General features: G+C 40.6%; 1 protein-coding gene across 1 annotated transcript in view; it reads left to right on the forward strand.

Annotated features, from left to right (window-relative positions):
* The window catches only part of RGL3 (ral guanine nucleotide dissociation stimulator like 3), a 45,100-nt gene that overhangs the window by 13,942 nt on the left and 14,537 nt on the right, over positions 1–16,621 (forward strand). Inside the window, exons 5-13 of the mRNA XM_070935266.1 lie at positions 6,189–6,322; positions 6,699–6,914; positions 11,309–11,412; positions 11,609–11,693; positions 11,902–11,970; positions 12,269–12,346; positions 13,234–13,266; positions 13,432–13,553; positions 14,935–15,024. Of these exons, the coding sequence (XP_070791367.1) occupies positions 6,189–6,322; positions 6,699–6,914; positions 11,309–11,412; positions 11,609–11,693; positions 11,902–11,970; positions 12,269–12,346; positions 13,234–13,266; positions 13,432–13,553; positions 14,935–15,024 (931 nt within the window). The remainder of the gene's footprint in view (positions 1–6,188; positions 6,323–6,698; positions 6,915–11,308; positions 11,413–11,608; positions 11,694–11,901; positions 11,971–12,268; positions 12,347–13,233; positions 13,267–13,431; positions 13,554–14,934; positions 15,025–16,621) is intronic.

Genomic DNA, 16,621 nt, shown 5'->3' on the forward strand with positions numbered 1-16,621 from the left:
CTTCACATTCCAGCAAACATTTGTTGTTTTTAAAAGTTACTGTAAACCCAGAATGTAGTAATGACTTTACAGATAAAAGGTTATATTTCAAACTAGGGATATAAAGCATGGGTAAAGGGTGCTTACTAATAGAACATTGAACAAGTCCCTCCCCAGCTACAGTCACATTCCAGCCATTAGCTAATTTGACCTTTTTAGTACTTTTCTTCATGTTTAGAAACAGTTTTCTGTTTTTTGTTATGGATTGAGAGGCACCACTATCAATCACCCACCAATCATCTCTTATATTAATAGATGAACTGGTTGCTAAATTACACCCTTTCCTGGGTTTAGCAGAGTTTCTAGCAGATACTTTCTTATTACAATATTTTGCAATGTGCCCCTTAGCCCCACATGCATAACAGCGTTTAACAATATTGACATTCTCATATACAGCTTTCACTGTTGGTTGCTGTTGCATCCTTAACTGGTCTCGTTCTTGCCTACGTTTGGCCTCATCCAGTAACCTACCAGTTATACTGGCCAATGTTAGTTCATCTCTAGACAATACTTCTAATGATGAAACAAAAGAGTCATAACTGTCATCCAACGATGAAAGAATAATATAAACTTGTTGCAGTTCAGTAAACACAAGGTCTTTCTCATGTAGCTCCTGGAAAAGCCCTGTCATAGAGTCCAGGTGAGCCATCATGTCTCCTCCTTTCTGAAGATGTAAGCGAAATAATTTCCGTGTCAAGTAGATATGGACACCCACAGAGTCACGAACGTAGAGCTTCTTTAGCTTTGACCAACACCTCGCAGCAGACTCTTCGCCCCGGAAATGGACAAGTTGCTGGTCTCCCAGTGTCAGGCCAATGATGCATAAAGCACGCTCGTTGTCCCTGTGAAACTTCGCTATCTTTTTGGCATCTTCTTCGTCATCAGCATTCAGTGCAGTTATGTCCGGTGGATTATTAACCATGTCCCACAGTCCTTCTTTTCGCAAAAGTAGACAGCATTTTGTGGACCAGGTTACATAGTTTGTACCATCCAACCGGGTTATAGTAGAATAACTTGTACCTTGCTCAAAAGCCATCATCTTGACTACTACACCCACTGCCTGCACTTCTCACTTCCACAAAAACAAATTAAAGAGCCCTGGAACGTTCTGGGCCCATAACCAATGTTAGGGTGTGTGTAAAAAGTATTTGTTGCTTGTGCAACGAGCAGAGCAGAAACACACAGGGAAGGAGATAAACGTCCAGCTCGTGTGAGAATAATACTTTATAGATAACAAACAGTCTCGGTGTGAGTAAAACAGTCCAAGGTCATAAACAGTAATATCAGTCCAGTAAGTATCTTCCCTTACCAAAGCAAACAGACTTTAGTAACTTGGTATACAGTACCATACAACAGACATAGTAAGCAACAGGATACAATCAGGTATCAATCCGGAAGAAGCAGGAAGAACCAGGAAGAACGAACGCTTCTCTGTGCTGCTTATTTATGCACTGGAGCCTAATTACAGGGTTCAGCAAACCCTGATTATGTGGCTCAGTTGTTTCTTAAAGAAACAGATATTGCCTGACCAACAAGTTAGGAGTAAGCTGCAAGCTGAACCTAACACTATGTAACTACTCTGATATTTTTGGCAATAGCCCAGGGGTGAAATGTTCCCGGTTCGGACCGGCTCGGGCGAGTAAGTAGCGATGGTGGCGGGCAGTTCGGAGAACTGGTAGCAAAAATCCCTTCCCCCGCCCCCCATGCCCAGCTGAGCCGCGCGATCATCAGAGCCTTTTTTTTCTTTTACATGGCTCTGACGATCCAAGCTCTGACGATCCCAGCTGAGTTGCCTGCTAATCAGGCAACTCAGCTTGGATTGTCAGACCCATTTAAAAGAAAAAAAGTTTCTTTTTTTCTCCCCACCCCACCCCCCGAGCCCCTTGCTTACCTTAGCTGCTGGTCGCAACGCCTGCCTTGCTTCGCTTGCTGTAATACCTGCAATCCATTGCATCAGGAAGCAACTGAATCTCCCTGCCTTCAATCAAGCTCATCTGCAACTTTAAGACTTGTGGACTTCAACTCCCAGCAAAGCTGGTTGAGGAATTCTGGGAGTTGAAGTCCACAAGTCTTAAAGTTGCCAAGGTTGGAGACCTCTGTTCTATTGGGTAAGTTTATTTCCCTTTTGGGAGCTTTTTTTTTAGTTGTTCTTTTTTTAGACCTAGCCATTTAAAGTTTAGGAAGTTTTAAATTTAGCTGCTTTTATATAAAAATAAAAATAAATAAAAATAAAATAATATTTGTGCAGATTTCTGAGATTTAGTGTGTTTATGTAGTGTTTCACTCTAACTACACAAACACACAAAATCTCACAAAGCTGTATGTGGAATTTTGTGTGTGTAAAGTGTGAAAGTTGGTTTTTTGGGCTTTTTGTGGCTGTGTGAGGTTCCTGCTTGTTGCGGGGCCATTTTGGGTCTAGCACAGATGCTTTTACATTGTGGGTGAGCCAGTTGTATTGTGTTGTGTTTTGTAGTTTAAAAAAGGGCAAAGAAGTGACATTGACTTGGCCAGGCCCACCCAGTCACCTTACCACCAAGCCCCACCCACTAATTAAGCCACGCCCACAGAACCAGTAGCAAAAAAATTTAGATTTCACCCCTGCAATAGCCCTTTTGTTTCCAACAGATGCTATCATCCAACAACACCAGTTTGGGAACAGAAGCACAAAAATTTGTGGTTCAAATAAATAGCAATAGCACTTAGATTTATATACCACTTTACAGTGCTTTACAGCCTTCTCTAAGAGGTTTACAGCATCAGCCTATTGCCCCCAACAATCTGGGTCCTCATTTTACCAACCTTGGAAAGATGGAAGGCTGAGTCAACCTTGAGCTGGTGAGAATCGAATAGCTGAACTGCTGACATCTGGCAGTCAGCAGAAGTAGCCTGAAGTACTGCATTCTAACCACTGCACCACCACATCTCTTAATAAATACATGTGTTAGTGCTACATATGCAACATTATTTAAAATGGATCAAATTATAGCCTGTGCACTCAAATCAACATGGTTGCACAGATTTTGCAAAAGTCTCTCAGCTCAAAGGAACAGAATATGAATGGTGTCTGCCTTCTCACATGTGTAATCCCAGGAGGGGACAGACACCAGGTTAATCTGAGCTGAAATTATCTATTTGCCCTTCTGCTTATCAACCCAGGGCATCATCCAGCTCACACTTAGCCACTTTTGAAATTGCTATTATTAGTCTTTCTACAACAGGCTTTTCTAAACTGGTGCCTCTCAAATACTGAGGCTAAAACTCCCATCATCTCAGCCCATCATCTAGTGATGGGCTGGTACGAATAAGGAACATTATCTTGTAGTTCCCTGCTGTTAGAAGAGGTGGTAAATTAACACCTCTGGAGGACACAGAATGCGGTGGTAAAATTTTGAACTGTACCTCTTTCTGCTGCAGGTGAGAAGGGATTTGATCTGTTTTTTTAAATGTTCCTTTTTATAAAAGGCTATCTATATGTAGCAGACTAAAACATCAGGAAAAGGTTGTTACTATGTTAGCTGGAGCGACTGAGAACTGATTTCAACAGACCCTGGAGTTTCCCACATCTGTGATTAAGCATGGGGGCATTAACAATGAAGTGTAGGCAGGCTTGCTATTTCCACAAAGGAAGTTTCAAATTGCAATCCCTTTCCTTTCTTATAGATGATAAGAATTGTAGTGGGCTTTAGGCAACAAGATAAAAGTTCTTTAATTCTGAATCTAGCTAGTCCTCTTGGTTTATTTGGATATGCAATGGAAATAGTATTCTCTCTTCTGTTAAGAATAAGTTGTGCAAAGGCCCTCACAGACATGCTGTAGCTGTACCTGCTATTTTAACAGAAGACAGAAGTCTGCTGATTATCTGCTCGTGTTGGATTATTCTTAGATTTCATGTCACTTATGTACTCTAAGGAATAAAGAACAGAAATGTGCTGCATTCTGTTCTGCTACAGAAATTAAAACTTATCAGTACAGAACTTCGAGGAATCAATCCATGGGTACAAATAAATTAAGCAATCATTTTAGGTATTAAATTTATCAGAATAGTACACCGTATAGCAGGGGTGTCAAACTCGATTTCATTGAGAGCCATATCAGGGTTGTGTTTGACCTCAGAGGGCTGGGGTGTTGGTGTTGGTGTGTGGCTGGGGGTGGAGATGGGCGTGGGCTTGGCCATAGTGGGTGTTTGACACAGGCTCAAGATGCATTTTTTCCCCTTCTCTTCTTTCTTTGCACAGTTGTTTACTATAACCATTTTCCTATCTCTTCTGCCAGATATTACTGGCAAACATTTATTACTTATTCTTCATACTCCACTAAACTTTTTATTTCTAAATTTATACCCCATTGTTTAATAGTAAATTACTTTTCCAGGCAGAAAAGCTATTTATACTATCGTATTTTTATTATTAGTTGAATAAAAAAAATACAATAGCATAAATAACATGATAATACAAGATCTAACAGCAAGGGATAGTAAATAGAAATGGCTGTCAATTATAGATTGTTGATAGTAGATTAAATGAACCTACAGTATGTAAAATCCAGCATTAAACTATAATATTAAAACAGATTGTTGCTTGATTTCTATCCAGGTTAGGCACTTAATTCAGGTCTCGTAATTGTAATCCAGTCCAATCCAGTCCTCCTGCAGCACTCTGCTGGCCAAAAATGTCAGAGTGTTGCTAGAGGCTGGGGAGGCCAAAAACGGGCCACGCCGGGGCCACGCAGGGCCTCCATGCAGCCTGTTTTCAGCTTTGCTGCTGAAGGCCGTGGAGGCTGAAAATGGGCCACACAGGGGCCGCAGGTGAGGGTCGCAGGCGGGGGCTGCATGTGGCCCCCTGTGGCCTGTTTTGTCCAGCAGAGGCACCGTGGGCCAGTCTTTTGATATTTCCAGGCCGGCCTCACAGGCCAGATCTAAGCACCTCGCGGGCCACATTCGGCCCGTGGGCCTTGAGTTTGACACATCTGCTGTATAGTGTCATTAAAGTTCTCAATGTAGACGGATAGAGAGATGTTACATTATATGGAAATCATGTAAAACCCCATACATGAGGACATGCAATTTATCTCTAGTCTATTCTGAGAGTTTACAGGATGGTAGATGGCACATGTGGCTGTTTGGATAGATTCTACATATTCCTTCTTGAGCCTGGTGAGTACCAGGACCTGGATACTCCTAAATCTAATGCACTGTTACGTAGTCATGCAAAGGAATTCAATTCCTAATGGGGGTTTTGATTTCTATAGACTAACATGAGTCTAGAGATTCCCTAGTCATCTCTTGTTTGGATTTCTATAATGTGCTCTACATAGGGCAACTCTTGAAGAGTTTTCAGAGGCTACAAATGATACAGAATGTAGTGGTGCAGACAGTTCTGGAGGCCTCTAGGGTGGAACATGTAACACCATTGTTATACAAGCAGCATTAATTGCTGGTTTCTGAATCCAATTCAAGGTGTTAGTTATCACCTTTAAAGCCCTTCATGGCATGGAATCAGATTGTCTGAGGAACCATCTCACCACAATGGGATTGGCCCACTCCAGCTGCTCCAGCAGAAGAGGCCTTCTGCAGACCCCGTTGGCTCAAAAATTTCTGCTAGTGGGGTCCAGGAGAAAAGACTTCTCTGCTATGGCTCCCTTTCTCCAGAACAATTTGCCATCAGAGGTGAGATCAACCTCCACTCTTCCAGAGGGCCCTTAAAACTTGGGTCTGCTAATTGGCTTAGGATCCTGATAGGGGTCCATTATGTTGGAGATGGTTGGTTGAGTGACAGAGAAAACCCCAACCCCCATTCCATCTGTGTTCTTGGTTTTCAGCCTTAATTGTTGTTAATTTTAATGCTTTTATATTTATGCAACTGTAAGCTGCCCAGAGTGACTTGGATAGTGAGACAAAGGGCACATTAATTAATTAATTAATTGTGAATGATCCAAAGAGAACTTTAAAGGGCTGTTTATAATATACTCCTGAAATAAGCCACAACTGGCACATCATCTCCCAGAAGTTCAGAGGTTCTTGAGGAAGCAAATATTAAAAGCTAGTGGGGAATGAGTGTTTTTGATGCTGGCATTTTGGTCTGCTGCAATGATTTTCTTACAGCCATTGCTTGAATCTTCTTTTTTCTATAGATTACATTATTTTTCTACAGGAGGCAACTCCCCAGGGATGAGACCATCACAGGTTATCACAGAGGCAGCTGGGACAGATGGCTGTGAGGAGATACTACCACTGATGTCATTCTCTGTGGATGAAGTGGCTGAACAGCTGACACTGATTGATGCTGTAAGACCTGTTGGGGCCAGGGACTGAAAATAACTTGGAAAAGAAAATAGACTATGGCTATGATGAATAGGGTAGTTCTGAAACTTTTGAAGTTGGCTTGATGATAGAACAGATAACCTATGTCACTTTTTACAGTCCTGGTAGGCAACCTTTTGGTGGCCATGAGCTACGTTTAATGTTGTAACAAGGGGATACTAAGGACCATAAACTGGATGGGATGGATGTGGCTGCTGTGGGGGTGAATTTGGGATGTTCTTTGCTTTGCAATATGTCTACTTGAGGCCTTGGATCTTGAAAACCTGCTCTGAAATCACTTAATGCACTGAATGGTTTCCAAATGGTGCTGAGTTCCTTCTTTCCCCTTCCCTTTCCCCAGCACCTGTTTAGAGCAGTGCTACCCTTTCACTGCCTTGGCTGCATTTGGTCCCAACGAGACAAGAAGGAGAATCAGCACATGGCTCCCAGTGTCCGTGCTACTGTGACCCAGTTTAATGCAGTCACCAGCCGTGTCATCACATCTGTGCTGGGGGATCAGGCCATGCGCATTCCCCAGCGTGCACACCTGCTGGAGAAGTGGATCCAAATTGCTGGAGTAAGTCAAGAAGAGGGTCAGAGTGGGGGCAGTGGGAAAATGAAGCAGGGCTGAGCATGGTGCTAGGGATTTCGTAGTTCATCCCTTGGGAAACTGTGAGCCAGAGATGTAGTGACTGCTCAGGTGCATTCCTTATTTGTGACTATTTCTTGGCAATGTTTACCACTAATGCCTCTTGCAACTTTTTCAACTGACATCCCTGAAAGGGTTTTTTTGTTATTTTTCTGCATGAGGTGAATTCTTCTCAATTATTGTATGCTCTGAGCCTGTACATTTCTGTTCCCCAAAGTAAAGGGATCCTGAATTTTCTGGATGAATATAAAAAATAGGGTGGAAAACTGCAAGCGGGAAAATTAAGCATCATTGATGGGCACAGAATGCATATGGACATTTGCAGGGCAGGCAAGAGGAGCAAAAACATTGAGTGGGAGCTACACTGGCCAATTGTTGGTTGGCTGGAGAGGGAAAGAGGGACACTTAACTAAGGCTGATTATCAGCAGATTGCCAGAACATGCAAAGATGAAGTCAAGAAAGCAAAGACTCAGAATGAACAAAGACTTGCAACAAAAGTCAAAGATAATAAAGAAGGCTCCTTTCAACATATTAATAGCAAAAAAAAATCAAGGAAACAGTAGGTCCACTAAAGAGAGAAGATGGCAAGGAAATAACAGGCTGTAGGGAGAAAGCAGAGCTGCTTAACTCGTTCTTTGTACACAAAAAGAAACTATAGCCCAATGTAAAAAAAAAAACTACTGTAAAAGACAAAGTAGAAATAAAAATTAAACTAAGCAAGAAAATGGTAAGAGAACACCTATCTGACTTTGATAAATATAAATCACTGGGACCTGACAGATTACATCCCAGAGTTCTGAAGGAGCTGGCAGAACCAGCTTCTCAGAACCATTGTACCATATCTTTCCAAAATCCTGGAGCCCTGGGAAAGTACCTGAGGATTGGAAAAGGGCTGATATGGTTCCCATCTTCAAGAAAGGAAGAAAAAAAAAAACAAACCCAGGAAACTACAGACCAGTCTAACATCAATACCTTAGCTAATGAGCCTTGGTGGTGCAGTGGACTAAAGTGCTGTTAAGTAGCACTTAGCTGCCAGCTGCCTGCAATTACTGCGAGTTCAAATCTCACCAGGCTCAAGGTTGACTCAGCCTTCCATCCTTCCGAGGTAGGTAAAATAAGGACCTGGATTGTGGGGGCAATAAGCTGACTTTGTATAAAAAAGAACACTGCTTAGGGGGGGCCAAAAGCTCTACTAAGCAAGTATATACAAAAGTATGAAGGCTATTGCTTAACGGATTGTAAGCTGCCCTGAGTCTCTGGAGAAGGGCGGCATATAAATCGAACCAATAAATAAATAAATAAATAAATAAATAAATAAATAAATAAATAAATAAATAAATAAATAAATAAATAAATAAATAAATAAAGTAAGTAAGTAAGTAAGTAAGTAAGTAAGTAAATAAGTAAGTAAATAAGTAAGTAAATAAGTAAATAAATACCTGTGAAGATCCTGGAAAAGATAATCAAGAAACAGATCTGCGAACAATTAAAAGCAAATAAAGTTATAACTAGAAGCCAGCATGAGTTTGTTAAAAACAGATTGTGCCAAACCAATTTTATTTCATTCTTTGACAAAGTTACTAAATTGGTATGCCAGCGAAATACTGTGGACATAATATACTTAGATTTCAGTAAGGCATTTGACAAAGTAGACCACAACCTACTTCTTGGTAAGCTAGAAAAATATGGAGCAGACAACATCACCACCAGATGGATTTGTAGCTGGCTGACAAACTGTACTCAACAAATAGTCCTTAATGGTACCAGATCCACATGGACAGAAGTAAGCAGTGGGTACCACAAGACTCCATCTTAGACCCTTCAATATCTTCATAAATGACTTAGATGAGGGAACAGAAGGGGAACTTACCAAATTTTCAGATGACACTAAATTGGCAGGAATAGCCAACAGCCCAGAAGACAAGCTCAGGATCCAAAAAGATCTTGACAAACTTGAACAATAGGCCCTATCCAATAAAATGTATTTTAATGTGGAGAAAAGCAAAGTTTTACATTTAGACAGGAAAAATCAAAGGTATAAATATAGATTAGGCAAGACTTGGCTCAAAAACAGTAACTGTTAGAGGGACCTTGGAGTCCTAGTGGATGATCACTTGAATATGAGCCAGCAGTGTGCAGCCGCCGCCAAAAAAGCTAATACAATCCTAAATTGTATAAACAGAATTGAGATCACATGAAGTACTAATACCACTTTATAAAACTGTAGTAAGACCACACCTGGAATACTGCAACCAATTTTGGCCACCAAACTACAAAAAATGTTGAGATCTTAGAAAAAGTTCAGAGAAGAGCAACTAAGATGACTAAAGTCCTGGAGACTAAAACATATGAAGAATGGCTGCAGGATTTGGGTTTGGCTAGTCTAAAGAGAAGAAGAATTAGGGGCAACATGATAGCAGTATTCCACTATTTGAGGGGCTGCCACAAAGAAGAGGGGGTTCAAATTATTCTCCAAAGCACCAGAGGGCAGGACCAGAAACAATGGTTGGAAACCATTAGAGAAGCAACCTGGAATTAAGGAGAAACTTCCTAACAGTGAGGACAATTAACCAGTGGAATAGCTTGTCTTCAGAAATTGTGGGTGTTCCATCACTGCAGATTTTTAAGAAGAGACACTAGACAGTCACTTATCTGAAATAGTATAGGTTCTCCTGCTTGAATGGGGTTGGACTAGAAGACCTCCAAGGTCCCTTCTAGCTCTATTCTATTCTTAAAGGGCAGAGGTTGAGAGAGGACGGTATGCTGTAGCCCACCGGTGAAATCCTCTGAAGTCTGTAGGAAGCCTCCCCACCCAGAGAATGAAATGCTTTGGGGAATATTAAAAGAGGCAGAATATTATATTTTCCCAAAGGAGAAATGAAGAAAAATCTTAGCAAAGGCAGAAAGCAGCCCCAAAAGCCTCCAGCAGGTACCTGAAGTCTTTAGAGATGGATATTTTGTGCCCATTAAGAAAGACTGGGCCAATCTACTCACAACAAAACACCTTCATCTCCAGTTGATGGGATTAAGAAGGACAGGACAGGACTTTTAGGACATACTAAGAGTAACCCAGCACCATTAGAATAGCAAAAGTCACAAAGCTCACTACATTGCACAACCACCTGGAGCATTTCAAACACAAAACCCCAAAGAATGTATAAAAGCCCACCTATCCCAACTCCATTTGTCAGCTGTCCCAGAACTGCATGCTGTTGTTGGTTCTGCTCATGCAATAAACAGAGTCCTTCTTTCCAATCAGCTTCCATTTTATTTCCAGTTCCTTTCTCCTGGATTGGAAGCGGACTAGATTTTTCTTCCAACAGATCTTTAAGAAAGAAAGACTCTTGACTTCATTTGGTTGAAGTGATAGGCTCTTTTACTAAAGTTAAGTGGTTGCAGCAAAGCTAGTAAAGCTAAATCTGATTATTCCCACACAAAGGTTACACTTTCCCCCCTTTTTCTAGCCCTCCTGCTGTGACCAGTCCATCAGGGTCCAGCAGTATGGCATTTAGATGTTTGGGAACTGCTTGAATGTTTGGTGCCTCTTAATCTAGCTTCGCATTCTGATCCCAGGCCAGGTGTTGTTGGTGGCTGCTTTTTTCTAGTTTGGCACTCTGGTTCTTGTCAACGTGACCCCCCCCCCGCCGTTTGTCTTCTCACTCCTGTTCCCCAACTTTATTACCCCAAATTCCTTTCCCCCTCTTGCGATTTATGGCAGGATGCCAGCGAAGTAAAGAAGCTGAAAATGGCAGATCTGATAGGCCTCACTATTCTGAGGACCAAAAGTGCAGATTGCTTCAATTAAAAAAAGCAACTTTGAATGTGTTGAACATGGAAAGTATGAATGAACATGTTGAACATGAAAACTATTTTAATAAATTGCTTTAAAATTAGATAAATCAGCACATTTAAATAACCAATAGTAATCATATTTAAAGAAATATTTCCATTTAATTGGAGGTGTACATTTTCAGAACTTATTTATTATCATTTATATATTTATTTATATTTCACATTTCTTAACCATCCATATCCCTCAGAGAGGGGATCTGCATTCTTGGATTGCATTTTTGGGTTGTTAAAAAATGTGAGATAACCTCCAATTTACACATGATTATAAATATTAATATTAAATATTAAAAACACACATTTTCATTTTAAATTCTCTTTAATGTCAGATTAATTTGATTAAACCAATGAATTTATACTCTTATTTAACTGATTGTACTTCTCTCTCTTTTGCAAGCTTAGTTCACACAACTATAATCTTTCATTTCTTGCTGAACTATTTGTCTTTTCCTCCCCAACACCAAACTTCCAGCAATGCCGGGCCTTAAGGAATTTCTCCTCACTGTACGCCATCCTCTCTGCTCTCCAGTCCAACTCTATTTACCGATTAAAGCGCACTTGGGCTGCAGTCAACAGGTAAGTCTTTATAAGGGAATGAGATAAAAGAGGGCAAAGGGGCTGGTCAAATATACCTCACTGCCTTCCCTTTGGCAAAAGGCCACAATGACATGGCAAATCCCAGGGATTTTCTTGGAGAGCAATTCTACAAAAAAGGAAGCACCAGCCCATTAGACTGACCACACATCAGGCAGTTCTGCATTTTATCCCACAGAGACACCAGGAGCTCCTTTCGAAAACTCTCACAGATCTTCTCTGAAGACCACAATCACTTGAACTGCCGAGAAATCTTGCTGCAGGTAGGGGAAATATCTCCTGAGAAGAAGGAAAAAGAATGTAATGCACAAGTGTGGTTTTCCAAATGGTTTTCCATCTCTCATGGTAGTAGTGAGGGAAAATACTGACATTTTTCACTGACTGACTCTGGGTGTAGTCTAACATGGTCAATTGGTACATTTTAATTTTATATCAGTTGAAATCAGTTTGCCCTTTTGGGCTCTCTTGTAGGAAGTAGATACTCAGAGTCCTTGCGATGGATGGAGAAATCGTCAAACACCAGTCAGGACTTCTCTGAAGGTGAGATTTCAACTGAAGCAAATAGTAAGAGCTTTGCCTTCTTGACTGCATCCAGCCAGACTTGCTTAATGCTTGCATGTGCTAGTATTCATAGAAACTTTTTGCAATTTTGATTTCATATCATGGACTTAGATTTACACACATGCACCTCTTTTGCAATGCTTGACAAGTGGGTATGGTAGGAGGGTGGGATCCCACAAGGAGACAGAAAGAATTATATCATCCTCTTTCCTTGCTTGGAATTGCTAGTGTTATGGCATTGCATATTCACCTAATGAATCCAGGGTTTTTGTTGCAGACTCCTACCATCCCATACCTTGGCATCTTTTTAACTGATCTGATCATGTTGGATACAGCACTGCCAGATTTTGTGGAGGTGAGCATCTTTGAAAGAGGGCTGAAAGAGAGGGAAGGAGAAAGTGGTGAGCATCTGGTGAAAGGGCAGACAATTGTTCCCATGACACTTGAGTGGGCATTTCAAATTAACTTATTTATTTAACCCCATTTTGTTTGAAATATTGAATGTATGTGAAAGGCTTTATTTGTACCAAACATCATTAGGAGAAGGGATGCCCCATACATTGAAGAATGATTAGCACATAAGTTTGAACTGTTGCAATGCGATGTATCTGGGATCACTCTGGAGGCTGGCAAGGAATCTACAGCTCACACCGAATGGCTCAAGAAGGAAACCTTCCATAACCAATCAACAACTGTTCTGAAGACACTATACCAAGGTGGATGCCAGTCCATTACTGAGTCAAATTCAAGCAATCTGTTCCTATGTACAAGGCCCTATTCAATTTAAAAACTAAATATCTGGTGGAGTACTCGTTCTATTATGGACCTGCCTGCCAGTTCACCTCTAGAGGACAGTGCTAAATGAGAATGGGGTATTTGCTGGCCATTCATGCTTGTATGTGTGTGCGTATATGAGTTGGGGAGAACTTGTCAGTTGTTGCCAAGGGGCTGTTTTTGTCTTGTATCAGATGAAGTGTTGTCCAATTTATCATGTGTCCCAATACCTTATTTACTCTTTAAAATATCACCAGATTCTTTCTTACCTTTTTGGCTGGCCTCAGTTGTCTAAATTCTCAGTCTGCTATTTGAATTCCTTTTAGCTAAAAATAAACGGGGGATGATTGAGCCTGAAACTTTGTACACAAAATGTTAATGGGGGCTGGTTTAACTAGCTGCTGCTTAAGTTCTGTCTCCATGTGCTGCTCATTGTCTCCATTTTGTTTTCTTTTTCCAATTCCACAGGGCCAGCTCATTAACTTTGAGAAGAGGCGCAAGGTAAATCAAAGATAGAAGAACTGGACGGATAAGGGTAGGAGCTAACATTTCCTAGATTTGTGCTTAGCTCTGGGATGGGGAGGCATAATCTGGTCACCAAGAGAATGGACATGGGTGCAATCCCAGCAACAGTGTAACTGTATCATATGCACCCCTCTTCTTCAGGAAGCAGCAATCCTCCTCTGCATCTGTCATCTGCAACAGTCCTGTCAGGGATACAATCTTTGCCTGAATCCATCCTTCCACTTGGCCTTCCACCACCAGCAGCAGCTTTCTGAAGACCAGAGGTGGGAAGGGAGATTTCTGCTGGGGATGGACAGAAAATTGTTTGGTGGGCAAAAGCATTACACACTCGTAACTTTTGTATCACTCAGATTGCACCTCTGGTTAGTGATTTTTAAATGCAGCAATAATTGCAAATTTAAAGTGTGCTCAAGACAACTTATCATTTTTTTGCATCAAAAAAAAAATCAGTTTGCAGGGTCTTTATCAAAGACAAGGCAGAGAGAAGCAGCTTGATTCTGTGCTATGTGTGCCCTTTCCCTGCTGAAAAAAAATCCATCCAAATTGTATATTTCTTCAAATATACTATTATTGAATCTTTACTGAATTAGTCCCTATCTAAGTGCAGTTTATCTATCTATATCTATATCCATCTATATCTCCATTTATCTATCTATCTATCTATCTATCTATCTATCTATCTATCTATCTATCTATCTATCTATCATATGCTTCCCATCTTACTCTGCAAAGTACATTGCCAAGAAAAGCAGAAGAGAAAAGGTCAGACTATTTTATTTGGGGAAGAAAATATATATTTATGCTATTACACTTTCGTAGATTGTGAAATGGCATTAATGATGATATTTCCATTAACAGGCAGCAATCCTATTTTGTTTCCTCATTGCAGCATACAGAAAATAATGAGGGATATTGAAATGATTCTTTTGTTGCTAGTTTCACAAATTCATTATATTTGTAAAGTTCAGTCATCCTTCCCGGCTACCAGAGTAAGAGAGTGGTTGTCCACTACTAGGTTAGATTCAGCTCTTCTGCTTTTCAAGACGTAGATCATTGTACAATCAAGGCAGGAGAAAGGAGGAAAGGAGGCTGTTGGCCCAGTTGTCCTTCCATGTCTCTGAATTCCATATTGTTTTACTACAACTTGGAATATGCCAAATATAGTGTGAAACCAGCTTAGAGAAGCCCAGGTAGAGTCTTGGAGAGAGACTAGCTCAATTGCTACTGCAGCGAACTGATGGTAAAAGTCCCCCCTTGGAATGGTAACATGCTGAAAGGGGACAACAGCAAACACAGCAAAGGCATCTTACCCAAAGAAGAGGCTCAATCTTAAATCAGGACAGTACCCTTTGACAATGACTCAGAATAGGCTCAGAAGGGGCAAGATAGGATTAGCAATGGGAGCAGTAAATATTATACTAGTATTTGCCAGCTAAAGGACAGGTGAACAGTACTGAGCAGGGGTGAAGGACCCAACGAGAGCATGAGGCAGGGCAGAGAATCAGAAAGGATTCTAGGAATTGATGAGTAAACAGTAAGGGTAGATATGGGGCTGAGACTTCCATGTTGAAAGTGCTATGTTTATCCTCAGTCAACAGTTGAGAAAATGTAGCTACAGAATCTGTCTTCACTGTTCTCCTCCAGCTACTACATTTCTTGTATGATAGAGCCACCAGCTGACTCCTGTCCCAACTCACCAAAGCTGCAACGCAGTCTGACCAAACGCTTCAACTCGTAAGTTATCCCAGTAACTGGTGAGAGGAGACGTTCTTGTTTCTTTCTATCCTCTGCCCTTTCATCTGCCACCTGATCCTTCCCTCCATGCTCCAGATAAGCACCCCATCTACCTTGTGGGGTTTTTTTTTTGGGGGGGGGGGCTTCTACAGTCTGTTTTTGTCATGCTGAGGGGAAGGGCAACTAAAACTGGGTTAATTTGGGTGTGGACAGATTAAACCATAGTGCAATTATAAATCAACACATTAAGCTGTTTACTTCATGCTTTATTTGTGGGGTTTTCTGAAGCATTTGGCTGACCATTATTAAAAATAGGGTACTAGACTATTCAGAGGGCAGGGCTGCACTTAAGGCTGATCTTATAAATATGCGGCACAATGTCACCCTCTTCATCAAATCCAGGTAATTTAGGCCTCTGGAGATTTGCAAGAGGTCTGGGCCAGGGGTGGGTTCTAAATTTTTTTACTACTGGTTCTGTAGGCGTGGCTTATTTTGTGGGCGTAGCTTGATGGGGGGTAATGTGACTGGGTGCGCGTGGCCAACTTTTTTTTTTTTTACTTTTAAAAGCATTTTTTCTACAACCTTAAGAGGTTGCAGAAAAAAATGCTTTTAGAAGCCTCTGACGATCAGACAACTCAGCTGGGATTGTCAGAGGTTTTTAAACGCATTTTTTTTCTACAACCTCTTCAGCCGAAAAAATGCTTTTAAAAGCCTCTGATGATCCCAACTGAGCCGCGCGATCATCAGAGGCTTTTTTCCCTTTTAAAAGCATTTTTTCGGCCAAAGAGGTTGTAGAAAAAATGCTTTTAAAAGTAAAAAAAAAAAAGCCTCTGATGAGGTGGGTGGGGTAAGCGAGCAGCAACCGGCCGGGGACTGGTTCGGGGCGTTGCCAGCCAATGTTATTACCGGTTCTCCGAACTACTATAAATTTTTACTACCGGTTCTTGCAAACCAGTGCGAACCGGGAGCAACCCACCACTGGTCTGGGCTTTCCAGATCATAAAATTCCTGGTTCAGAGTAAAATTAAAACCCACTTTCCCTAGTATAATGTGAGAAGTCCTAGAACTCAGATTTCTATGTTAAATTTTTCTAAGTATTAAATACAATTCAGAAGAGATGGTGCTTGTAAATTAAATTAAATTTCCTAAGAGGGAATTTTCAGAAGAAATGGGCTGTTGCAGAAATATAATGAATATGCAGAATGATTGAATATTTTAAATGTATAACTGTACTAGCATTAGACACATTCAGAAGTTTACTAATTTTGATTAGATTAGATTAGATTTGAATAAGGAGGCACTGTAAGTGGATTTGCAAGCTGGTAAAGCTTTCCAAATGATCAATTAAATTATTTCTTTTTTTTATAAAAAAGTTTTTTATTTTTTATTTTTCAAAAAATAAACATTCCATCTTTCCTTAAACAGTGTGTCATCTGGGTACAAATATCTCTGTGCAACAACTTTCAGCATTTACAACATCATTCACATTAATATTAATTCTCTAATCTTAAAATTATAGTATATTAAACAGTTGAACATTATAAGCCTATTCAGTTTTCTTTTTAAGATGTCTTCTAGTAAGAATACAATAATAATA

The sequence above is a fragment of the Pituophis catenifer genome, unplaced genomic scaffold, assembly GCF_029215685.1.
Source record: "Pituophis catenifer annectens isolate HBS135680 unplaced genomic scaffold, rPitCat1.0.hap2 SCAF_2, whole genome shotgun sequence".
In the NCBI taxonomy this organism is placed as follows: domain Eukaryota; kingdom Metazoa; phylum Chordata; class Lepidosauria; order Squamata; family Colubridae; genus Pituophis; species Pituophis catenifer.